The sequence below is a fragment of the Protopterus annectens genome, chromosome 10.part0 (assembly GCF_019279795.1).
Source record: "Protopterus annectens isolate FY-2018-M chromosome 10.part0, PAN1.0, whole genome shotgun sequence".
NCBI lineage: Eukaryota > Metazoa > Chordata > Ceratodontiformes > Protopteridae > Protopterus > Protopterus annectens.
In genome coordinates, this window is record NC_056744.1 from 710,650,427 (window position 1) to 710,663,276 (window position 12,850).

Below are 12,850 nucleotides of genomic sequence, written 5' to 3' on the forward strand. Positions count from 1 at the left end.
GGTAATGACCAGGTCTAGGATATTGCTGCCCCTGGTGGGGGTGTGGATAAGTTGATCCAAAGCATTGGAATTTATGAATTCCAGAAAACGTTGAGCAAAAGAGTTGGTACATGAGTAGTTTTCCTAGTTAATGGTGGGGTAGTTGAAATTGCCCATTATTAGGGTGTTGGGTTGTACCCTAATATTTTCCAGTGCATCAAGAAATGAGGAGTGGGGGTTCTGTAGCAAGTTACAATTTGGATTGCGGTCTTGCCCAGAGTTAGTTGCACTTGGATTATCTTGGTTGCATTATGCTGAGCAACTAGCCTGGAGGTGTGGATATCCTTAATGAATATGGACACGCCTCCACCTTTAGTGTTTCAGTCCAGGTTAGGTGGCCAAAAGGTGTGGTATGAATTATAGCCTGTTAATGCAGGCGTGTTCTCCATTTTAAGGAGTGCCTCAAGTGAATGCATTTTGAGGTTTAGACTTCTAGCATTGAGTAGCATTACCCTCAGATTTTGCTTGATTGTACCTGTTACGGTGGTGAATTTGTCATTTGAACCTCGCCTAAAAAAGGCATTATAGGGATAGCAGGAGCCTTAGCCAGTATCCAGAATCCCAAGGGCGACAGGTGCAGGCCATCTCTGGCAAAGCATCGTGGTCTGTCGATCATGTCATCCCAGGCAGACAGATACTGGATCTCCTTAGAATGACACCAGAAGCTTAGCCAATTGTTGAAGTCAATCATTTTGTCCTTGTACTGTGGTATCATTCTGGGTGATGGCAGGATGCTACTTGGGGCTAGGGTCATACCTGCCTGGGCTACAAGATTGGAGGTCTCCTCCATGTCTCTTTTCATGTAGTCCAGGGAGGTACGTCTCAGGTCATTCACACCAACTTGGACAATGACAGAGTCATATTTGTACTTATTGTGGAGTGACCTGAGTGTGTGCATTATGTGGCGGATCCTGGCACCCGACAGGCAGCTGACAGTAGCTAACTTTCTCCTTGTTTAGCCTGGTGAGTGGAACATCAGTGTGCCTGACTATAGAGTCACCTACGACTAGAGTGTTGGGTACGTTGTTATGCCTTATGGGCTATGGTTGAGTGGCACACTGAGTTTATGGGCTATTTTGTCATTTAGGTTGTGTTGGGGGGGGGTGAAGGTTGCTTGCGTTTCTGCTTTGGAGGTCTCTGTTGCTTGAGCAGATTTTTATTATTGAGAGCCTTTGCAAATGTAGGTGTGTGTTTTGTGTTGCTATGTGTGTGTTTTGGTGGTGTAGGTTTTGAGGGACTATGTGATGAGTGTGGTGTGGTGCAAGTGTTTACCTTCTCCTCTTGACTGTCTAGTCCGATCTTGGGTAAAGAGAGCTTTGCTTCCAGTTTGGCTATATAAGTGCATCTCTCACAGGTTGTAGTGTTGGGTGGTAGGAGGAGAGGGTTGTCTGTGTACATGAGGCAATTGCTGCATTGCCCCAAGATGCCCAAATTCATCAGGTAGACAGGAGAAAACACCGGGAGCTGACCCTTAGACATGCCTGGATATGTGCTTATTTATTAAGTACTAAAAACTGTTTTCCTCTAGACAAGTGAGGAAAGTTGAGTGCTGTAGTAATTTGTAGCTTATTTAGTGCTTACAATTAGTTCTGAACAAGTACTGAGCTCAGAGAAACAGATTTGAGTACTAAAACTAAAAAAATGGCTAGTTCTAAGGGAAAATTTGAAGAGCAGACTTTATGACGCCAGGAATAGTTTAACCCTAGCTAAGCGGCGATGCATAAAGTGTATTTTTTTTTAATTTAACAGTAGCAAATGAGCAAACTGATTTAAACAAGTGAACCAATAAAAATCTAAAAACTGAACCCCGTTCCAGCAGTCTTCAATCAGACAAGTTCTAACTGCACATTCCGGCCACTAGGGTGCAGGGGAACATTCTTCAAAAAAAGATGGTCGGGATTAGTGCTCAGGTTATATAAACAAAGCTAGATACAGCAGGTCTGAATTTAATCTATGCTACTGCAAACAAGGCATACCAATTTCAGAAAGAAACAGTTCAAATAAGCAGGCACAATAAGCCTTTAACCAGAAACACCCAGCTAAGAAGGGCAGAATCTACCCTCTCCTCCCACAAGAGTGCAGACCACACCTTCTTGATGTAAAATAACTGGCCCAAAGCCCAAGTGTTTAAACCAGAACTAATACACTTTTAGAATAACAGACACTAAGCCTTTAGTCAGCATCTCCCAACTTAGAAGGATGTAAGCTGACTGTCCTGCCACAGCAGTGCAGACCACAAGCCTTCTTAATGTAAAACAACTGGTCTGAAGCCCAAGTACTTCAACCAAAGGCTTAGAATTACAGTTACAATTTAATTAGGCTACTAACAAGCTGTAATAAATGCAGCAAAATAAATGTAATAAAGTAGGAAGAAACACAAATACAGTAAAAGCAGATGAATAAAGTGCAGTTTTTTTATATAACAATAGAAAACAAGCAAACTGATTTAAACACAATTAACCAGTAAGCAGCCGTGGTGGTACAGTGGTAGCGTTGTCGGCTCACAGCAAGAGGTTCTCCCATTCGATTCTCGGCTGGAGCTCCTTCTGTGTGGAGTCTGCATGTCCTCTCCACGGTTGAGTGGCATTTGAAAGACATGCGTGAATGGGCATGCCTTAGTTTAAGGTTGGTCATCGGGCTGGCACCTCGACACTGTAAAAACCTACTGCCAATCATTAGCGGACCGGAGTTCCACTGTGCCGACCCCTAACCGAGAAAAGCCAAAAGAAAAACAAACCCACTTAACCAGTAAAAAAGCTCAAAACTGAGCCCTGTTCCAGCAGTCTTCAATCAGACAAGTTCTAACTGCACACTCATGCCAGTAGGGTGCAGGGGAACCTTCTCCAAAAAAGATGGCCTGGATTAGTGCTCATGTTATACAAACAAAGCTAGATTCAGTATGCCTGAATCTAGTTTATGCTACAGCAAACAAGTGCTCATATTATACAAACAAAGCTAGATTCAGTATGCCTGAATCTAGTCTATGCTACAGCAAACAAGGCGTACTAATTCCAGAAAGAAACAGTTCAAATAAGCAGGCACAATAATCCTTTAACCAGAAATTACCAGCTCAGAAGGACAGAATCTAACCTCTCCTCCCACAAGAGTGCAAACCACAAACTTTCTTAATGTAAAATAACTGGCCTGAAGCCCAAGTGCTTAAACCAGAACTAATACATGTTTTGAATAACAGACACTGAGCCTTCAATCAGCAATTCCCAACTTAGAAGGATGTAAGCTACCTGTCCTGCCACAACAGTGCAGACCACCAATCTTCTTAATGTAAAACAACTGGTCTGAAGCCCAAGTACTTAAACCAAAAGGCTTAGAATAACAGTTACAATTTAATCAGGCTACTACCAAGCAGTAATAAATGCAGCAGAATAAATACAATTGAGTAATTTTAAGAAGAGGCAAAAGCAAAATAAAGTGCAATTTTTTTATGTATTTATTTTTTTTTAGCAAAGTGCAAGGAGAGAGAGGAAGGAGGAGCAGAAAAAAAATTCAAGGTTAAGAACCTAAGTGGATTGGCCTTCTCAAATGTTCTCTCTGTATTAAATAGAGTGAACACCAGACTGGGAGGGGTGTCCCAAATCAAATTTACAGTAGGGGAGGGCAACTGCAAAGCCACTAACTATAACAACAGTACAAGAATAGGGTAGGAGGGAGGGAAAAAAGTTTCAGGACAGATGAGAAACATAAAACAATGCCAGAAAATATATAAAATATTTCAGTCAGGCAAATAATAATTCAGTCAGGCAAAATTAAGACAATGCAGAACTCTGAAAGGTTAAAATGGCAAGAAAATATACTTATCAAGCAGCAATATATTTCCAGATTGTTTGAGAATCACACACCAGCCAGAACACCAGGAGTTTCCAACAGTGTATGCAAGAATTTACAAACAGAAACTATTTTTAAATCAGCAAGCCTTGAAGCAATCAGATAACACAAAAGCTGTTAGACCAGTTTTATAAACTCCACCTCAGGAATAGGGAGGAAGCAGTTTCAGGACAGATGAGAAACATAAAACAATGCCAGAAAATATATAAAATAATTCAGTCAGGCAAACAATAATTAAGTCAGGCAAAATTAAGATAATATGGAACTCTGAAAGGTTAAAATGCCAAGAAATATACTTATCAATCAGCGATATATTTCCAGATTGTTTGAGAATCACACTTCAGCCAGAACACCAGGAGTTTCCAACAGTGTATGCAAGAATTTAAAAACAGAAACTATTTTTAAACCCGCAAGCCTTGAAGCAATCAGCACAAAAGCTGTTGGACCAGTTTTATAAACTCCACCTCAGGAATAGAGGGGAAGCAGTTTCAGGACAGATGAGAAAGATAAAACAATGCCAGAAAATATATAAAATAATTCAGTCAGGCAAACAATAATAGATTTCACTTTTCTGTATATGAAGGTTATGACATCTTATTCTGAGACGTATGCTATAACATTGAAATAGTTTTAGAGATATGGTCCTGTATTCCTAGATACTACCAGTAGGTAGTCTTTTTAACATGTCAGTATTCTGTTTTTGCCATTTTGTTTACAGCAAACAAGTGTATTTTTTCAGGCTGGTAACCACCGTATATATCTGAATCATATATTCAGATTGTTACTGTGAAAAGTGAATCAACAATTATTCTAATTTGCACAGAAGAGTGATATTGCCTGAAATTTTTCTGTGTATGCACATATTTCGCTTGTTCTGAGGACAGTATCTGAGATTTGAGATTCTGTTGTCTGGTTTCCCTAATTGCTCTTAGGTAAAGCCATATGCACTTTAGTAAAGCTGAATATTGAGGGGTCTTGTTCTGAAAATGTCATAAAATATCTTGAACCAGTAGAGAGAAGGATAGAGATTGTCACTGGAAGTTATTCAAATGGCTTTTTGAAATTTACAGAGTCCAACATTTGCAAAGGTGAGAACTATAAACAAAAACATAGCTTTCAGTTCATGTCAGAAAAGAAAAATGTAAAATCCTTCAAGAATATGAATATGTAATGTTGTTGGAGCTTCATTACTAAAAATAACATGTATTTCTGTATAAAAGTGTGTTTTTGTTAGTCTGTGTAGTGGCACAGAAATTACATCAGCACTTCATGTTTTTTCTTTAAAATCCAAAGTACTGTTACTTCTTTGACTTCAATGCTATAGGCCCAATTTAAAGAGGTGTAATTGATAATTATGCCTTTAAAATTCCCTGAATGTTTCATGAAAGAATGCTGAAACTATTTTAGAGACAGAGGATGACATGTAAGTACAAACAGCAAAAATAGCAAAAACAGTGGTGTTTTAGGGACAGCCCCTGAACATGTGATTAGTAAAGCAATCCAGTAATAAAAAGGGGACAGCTGAAAATCCGGAAGTGTTATTGTCAGTTAGCATGTGAGCTGTTGTGTATTTGTCTATATATAATGCCAGACCTCCTACCCCCTTTAATATAACACTGCAAGACCAAATTACTGTACTCTATAGACTTGTCTCATAGAGTACGGTAGTTTGAACTTGCAAGGGGGTAGTAGGTTTGGCATAATGGTCAAGGTCTTTGCCTCATAAGCACAAGGTACATGGTTTGATTCTCATCTTGGGTTATTGGCTAGGCTTAAAATAGTCCTTCAGTTAACTAGCTAGTATTCATCTATGAGCCAATGAAATGAATAGCACTATTAGACACAGCAATTAGTATATTGTAATTTCAGTGCTCAGATGAGAAAAATAATTTGACTGTTATATTGTGCCTTCGTTGAAGGCTGGGCGTCGGGCTGGCACCTTAAAAATCGACTGCCAATCATTAGCGGACTGGAATTCCGCTGTGGCGACCCCTAACCAGGAAAAGCCAAAAGAAGAAGAAGATAGTGCAATGTATCTCCAACATAGAAGAATGGACAGTAAATTATAGATGTAACACTTTACAGTATGTAGTATGTACAGTTAGAATACTACAGTATGAGACATCATTTTTAAATTTTTTTTCCCTCTCTCCCATTATGACCACCATCAGCCGTGCTGTGGAGCCCATCCTCGGTCTTCTTCGTAGGACCTGTCCTGCTTATTCTTCTTAGATTGGCCCCCATAGGTAGAGAAATCCTTCGTACAAGTGCCTGAGGAGAAAGGAGAGAAGAGATCAGGGCAGCACATTATACTGTCATCAAGAAAGTTGCAGAAGGCTATTTTTTACACTGTACTCACTGCCCCGCCCAACACACAAATGTACAAATATGATGCACATACTTCAGGACTAGTTTCCATTCTTTATATCAGATGTGTAACCCCAAGAAGTAAACCCCTTCATGAAAAAGTAAGCTGTCACAAATGCCTGTCAGTCTTTACCCCCTTCCCACTGACTCATAATGAACCAGATCCATGCCATCTGAATCCCAGTCTCCATAAGTCTCAGTCAGTGAAACGTAAAATTGTAATTAAAGGGTTAGTGACTAGTTCAAATGAGAAATGTGCTTTAAGGTTTAAAATGCAGTAGTTCATGTACCTGTACTAAAATGTTTAGCAATATTTTAATGAATGTGACATAGAATACTATACAAATGCACATAATGAGCAGGTAGAGGCTCTAATAAGGTAGGCCTTGCAGACTGATTTAAATTTGGAAAGGTTATCTGTTGCTGTAGTGACACATGAAAGATGATTCTAGATTGAAAGACAGAAATTGCAGGGAGCATTGTAACCAATGTTAGTACTTGTTTATAAACATTTATCAGTTTTTTATTTAATTTAAGTTCCCTGCTGGGGTCAGTACAGGGTAAGAAGACATGCTGTGTCAGGACAATTATTTTATTTATTTATTGTGGGTCTGGCAGTGAGATCAAAGTATGATCCCCCCTCCCCAAAGACACCAAAGTACCTTAGAAATTTAGGGAATTTATCTGAAAATTATTTACAGTGTGCAGTTTGGCTACTGCTAGACTCATATTAGCTGCACTTCCTTTTTATATTTAAATGATACTCCTAGAAAAACAGTCTACTGTAAGAACCACTGGAGAATTTACAGTGCAGCATGTTAAGATGTGATGTTTCTGAAGTTATGTCCCTTCTTCTACAATGCACATACATTTGACAGAAGTGTTTTCAGATAGCTGGAGCTTATATGTGTGACTTCAGGAGCTTTCATTCTTTTTTTGATCATTTCCATCCAAATTGCTATTACAATATATAGAAGAACTGATTATTTAGTAATCTAGAAGGTCAAGAAGTGCATAGTAAGTACTCAAGTCTGTTAAAAAGAGGGATAAAGCTTTGACTATCACTCAGATGTCTAGAGTTTGATTAGCAGCTCAGGTGCAGGAGGACATGAACAAGAAGGATGTGGGCGAGCACTTATTGATGTCAGCTAACCCATTCTTGGGGGAGGGAAGTGGTCTGGCCCACTACGTTGCTGAAACCTCCTGGTGATATTGATGTTTGACATGCAGCGTATCAGTTGGTGATATGCAGTCGGTCTGGTCAAGGTCAAGCCACATTAACCCAGTAATCTTCATATGGTGTTTCTGAAAGCATGCACTTCTGCAAGAGAAGACGTAGCAGACCCTCATATATACAAATGAGCATGCCACCTGCTGGGAGCAGAAAAGTCTGAACCAAGTATCCAAAACCTTGATTGCCTGGGTGGCAGTCTGTCACAGTCAGCTGTTATCCGTGGGAAATAAATGGACCAGTCAGTTGTGGGAAGGCCGATGGCTGGCAGTCAGCATGGAGTAAAAGAAAATTAAAAAAAATTGTAGAGAATAAAAATGGTGTGTGCCTTCACTGACAAGGAGGGAGAACTGCTGTTGATGAGAAAGTAAAAAGCAGTTTGAGGGACATTGTAGATTTTGCAAGTTCTTAACTTGTGAAAGTGGGGTGGTCCTCACCATGTTGCAAGATTCTCTTTATTTATTTAGGGGTATGCAATTTTCTTATTGTGAGTTATGGCTTTGTGTGAATGATGTTACCCCCCCCCCCAATCTATGCAGGTGAGTTCCCTTAGTCTTGAATACAGTTACATTTGTTTTCATTTATTCAAAAGAGAGGTTTTGATGCATTCTGCAAATCTGCAAAGAAAAATGCATTTTCTTAAAAAAAGCAGGAGGTGATATTTACATGAGATATAAAAACAGTCAAATTGTTATCATTGTGTCAAATGTATTATTTTTCAGAGTTCCTGGGATATCTGCAGTGTTTCTTGTACATCATGCAACCTAGTAAAATAATGACGTGTTTATGATACAGAACTGCGTAGGTATTTGATCTTTTACTAATCTGGCATAGAAGACCTTCCTTTGTGGCTCTTTGGTTGGGCTTATCCATTCCACCAGTTAGCATTCTTCAGAATTCTAGAATATTCCACAACATGCTTAGTCTGACACAATCTATAACATCACACACCAGATACGCAAGTATTCTTTACCCTTTAGACCACAATGCCTTTTTTTATCATTTGCATAGTACAGATTTCTACTGTTGCAGCTTCTGCATATTGATGCTTTAAAACTAAGATAAGTGTTTGAATGACCATAATGTAGCCAGTCGAAATCTTCAGAAGCATTACCCATACCGATCCTCTTATTCAGAGAGGAGCATGACGAGCCAGAGATTCAGCATCAACATCTGTCATTGTTGTACAGAAAAACTTTTGGCTTACCTGGCAGTCAAAAAATGATAGCAGTCGGGAGCTTCTCATGTCATGGACATACTTGTGGTAGGATTCACCTCACAACCTCTGGTATAGGTCACTGCATTGCCATAGGAATAGACACTCAGACGCTTGGTCAAGGTCAAAGCCTTCTGCAGGTGAGTCCAGTATTAAGCTGGCCCCACTGGTATTTGCAGGTGCTAGCCACATTGTGGTCCAGAAACTAGTCAAGCAAACTGCAATATTATACCTCAGTGGTAGAAAAAAGGACAGAGTGAGTCATACCCTAGCTGCCTTATTAAATTGCTCATTGAACCATCTATCTCCCAGTTGTTTGGCTAGAACCTGCTGCTGACAAGCCTTATCCTGGGGAGTAGTCAGTAGAGTTATCCAGTTGTGGATTGGAACTCAGTGACATGAACTCTCCTTTTAGGACTTCCATCTAAGCCCAGCCAGGCCCCTGTTGAGGGGGTTCCACTGGGTCACCCTGTAACCTGGTCCATGGCTGAAGGCCTAGTTATCTAGCAAGTCTTTGTCTGGTGTGAACTGAGTTGTAGGTGCAGGAGAGAACCCCTATGGAGAATACTACCTGAAACCATCATTAGACTCAGTACAAACCTTTCTCAACCACATGCTACCTTGAAATAGTACATTAATGCATGTCCTTCATACTTCCAGACACCTATCATGTGTCAGGCACATGCTCCAACTTGAGTAAAAGTGAGCATAAGCTCACCCTCGCTCATAGCAGGGGTTAAGGGACCCCATCCCTCTTTGACAGCTCTGAGGATTAGAGGTTCTGAAAGGCAATGGCTCTGAGATGGCAAGGATAATAAATCCACCTCCTTTCTTCTACCCTCACAATGACAGCTTCAATGAAGAGGCTGTTAGGTTTATGAGGAACGGCATGGACTGGTCTTGTACTCCTACCCTTTCCTTCAGAAACAACTTGCAACATATCTGGGGAAGAAGCTTAGTGAGTCTTGGGTCACCACCTATGGAGCCAGTCATCAGGGATGCTAAGCAGGCAGGCTGTAGGCACCCAGAATCTGCGATTCAACACTTTGCTGGATATCCTCAGGCTGATTCTTGGGTGATGAATTCAGTCCAGCCTAAGTCCCAGGTACCACAACATTTGTCACTACTGACTGATAAGGACACCAAAGCTTTGGACAGATGTGGAAAAAAAATGTATTCCTCTACCATGTTTGGGCTTGGGGCCCCCCAGCTGATCATCTTACTTCTCCAGGATCTACTCCTACAGTACGGATAAAGTGGCAAAAAAGCTTGAGATTCTTCCAGAGCCTATGCTTAAGTAGAACCAGTTGCATTCAAGCTGTCTTGCCTTGTAGTCCACTTTAATTTTGATTTTGTGAATGTTTTGTGAAGACTGAAAGTTCTGGCTTGTGTGTATGTGACTGTCCTCCTTCAAAGAGTATTTGAGGAACAACAGTCTTGAGGTCCACATAAGTGGGGGAGGTGCTGTTTAACCAGGACACTGAGGATCTGATTGGTAACATCCTGAAGAGAAAATGAGCCATCACCACTTTGGAGGTTCTTTGTGATACCACTGCATCTACCTGTGTTTCCTCCTGTAAGCCTTACCAACCCTAAAAGAGAAGAGATTATATTGCCACCCAGGGAAGGTGGTACCTTTCTTTAAGAAGATCAGGTGTTCTAATTAAATGATTCCACTGGCTGTACTGTCAGTTTTTACCTTTGATCTGGTGCTGCCTGGAGAGTGGTTTTCTATGTTCCCTTTAGCTTAGAAAATTATCATAAAAGACTAGTATGTTCTACATTTATTCACATTCAGCCATGTGCTAGAATTTAGAGAAAGACCAAAAATATGAGGCAAAAATCTGGACATTCTGTGAAAATCTGGACAATTGAGAGGTACAGTGTCAGTAGTTTTGTACAGTAGCATTGAGATTAGGGTAGTATGGAAAATTCCATTTACTTCAAAGCACAGTGATCTCATTGTCGTATATATCAGATAGGCATGTTGGCATACAAACCGTGCTCAGAGTTAACGAGTTTCAGCTTTTCTATATTACTGAGAATTTGTAATGGCAGATTTGAGTGTTAATCACTTTTTGACTGAATTTCTGTCGTAGAGCCATTGTTTTTATATAGTAATCATATTCAGAACTAAGATTCAAATAATGTATCTGCTTTCTTCTTTTTCAGGACATTTGGGCTTCCAAGAAAGTTTTGTCACGTCAGGTGTTTTCAGTGTCACAGAGCTAGTTAGAGTGTCACAAAGTAAGTGATATTTTTATGTATATATTTTTGATTTATTCTTGTGTGTTCATTTATTCAGTGTCTGTTTTTCTAGGAATTGTGATCATGCCATTTTCAGTCCTGGTTTATAGCATGATTTTCAGAAATGCTCAGTTATCTGATCTATGTTTATACTGCATAGATTATTAGATGTTACACATGCTTGCCATGAATGCTTCAGAGCTGAATATCATTATATGTAGCTTTAGATTATAGATCAGGAATTTGTAAAGAAGTCAGATTTAGGCCATTTTATTGTTCACTGTGCCGAGTCTTTTTCAGCACACTGCTGCTTTTAGTTGCACTTCAAGCAAAGTTACATATAAAAAACAACTTTTCCTCATCCAAGAATGTACATTCCTCCTACGAAATGATCCATACACAGGCAGATACACATAAACCAAGACTCGAATGTTTCTCTTTGTGCTGTATTTCTGTACTGTTCAGCATCCTTAGTGTACCTTGTTAGGTTTACAGTATTTAGGAATCATCGAGGTTTATTGTCTTTAGGAATCTCTACCACTGACTTGTGACCCAATAAAAGCCCACACATTTATTTATTTAAGTGTTTGTACTGTTATAGAGCACTTGATCATTTATGGTCAATTGCAAGCTCAGCCAGGGTAGCAAACTAACAAAACATTGAAGGTAGTCAGAGCAGCTGATGCTGTCTTGCTCATCCTGGAGGAAGGAAGGCTACCTAGGCTTGCTGCAGTAGCAGCATTAAGAATCAGGTGAGCAGTGCACTGCGAGTGGTATACCGATTGGTCAGGAGGTTGCACATAGGTAGAAGCATGCATATACCTTCTGTAGTCAACAGTTACAGAGCTCACAGGACTGCCACAAGGTGAGAGAAGTTATGGTACACTCCCTGGCAGCATTATGGCACTACACTAGCATCCTTGATGTCTTTGTTGCTATTGAATGTGGGTCCAGTTTAACCCAGGGGAGGCTAAGGCAGATCCATTAGACCCAGTGCATGAGGAGAGAAGTTAGTGGCAGCTCATGGTTAGCTGTGAGGAAGAGGAGCATCATGCGTTATGCATAGTGTGTCAGGAGGTGGATCAGTTAGATAGAACTGTGTGTGTAAGACACTTCTGGAAACAAAAAATAAGCTAATACTCAAAGGATTGTTGCCTTCATATTATTTGGTCATGTCTAAAAGTAAAAAGTTTAAAAGAAAAGCAGATGATGTGGACATTGTTAGGGAACCCTACTGCTTGTCACTATATTGTTAACACTCAGAATGGTAAACTTAAAAGATCACTGACATCCTGTCATGGAAGCCAGATTTGTAGAACAGCAAGAAGGTGAGTGTTATCTTTTCTTCACTTTCTCCCTCTTCTCTCTCTTCTTTTATATATATATATATATATATATATATATATATATATACACACACACACACACACACATGCCAAATATGGAAAATAGTTTAGGGGTTTGACGGCTTGCTGCCATGTTGAGGGGGGGTGTACTCTTATTTTCACCAGCATTCTCCTAAGTTTTTAGATGTTTCAGATTCTTATAATTGCTTTTCAAATTAACAAGATGTGATTTTTTTTTTTTTTTATAGTGGACCACAGCTGATAGAGTGGTAGAAACCTCCCTTCCTCAGCTAAGGTCTCCTGGGTGGATATTTTTCCACAGGTTATTGTTAATAAACCTAGTACACATTTTCAGTGAACAAGTCATGTGGAATACTCAACTTTCTGCAGATGTGTCCCAGCTAGCATTAATAATGGTTGAGGAACTGCATTTCAGAAAAACAAGTAGTAACTTTTTTCCTGAGAAGGAACTTTCCAAGTAGTTACTGTCTGGTCTTTCCTCAGTGAAGTCTGTGTGCTCCTCCTTGTTTTTATAATGTCCCTCCTTACATGGGACAAGAC

General features: G+C 39.9%; 1 protein-coding gene across 4 annotated transcripts in view; it reads left to right on the forward strand.

Moving 5' to 3' along the window:
* NFIA (nuclear factor I A) overlaps window positions 1–12,850 on the forward strand; it is a 1,748,145-nt gene that overhangs the window by 953,395 nt on the left and 781,900 nt on the right. For all 4 annotated transcript variants that reach the window (XM_044085539.1, XM_044085540.1, XM_044085537.1 and 1 more), the window contains exon 4: window positions 10,869–10,943. In XM_044085539.1, the coding sequence (XP_043941474.1) occupies window positions 10,869–10,943 (75 nt within the window). The remainder of the gene's footprint in view (window positions 1–10,868; window positions 10,944–12,850) is intronic.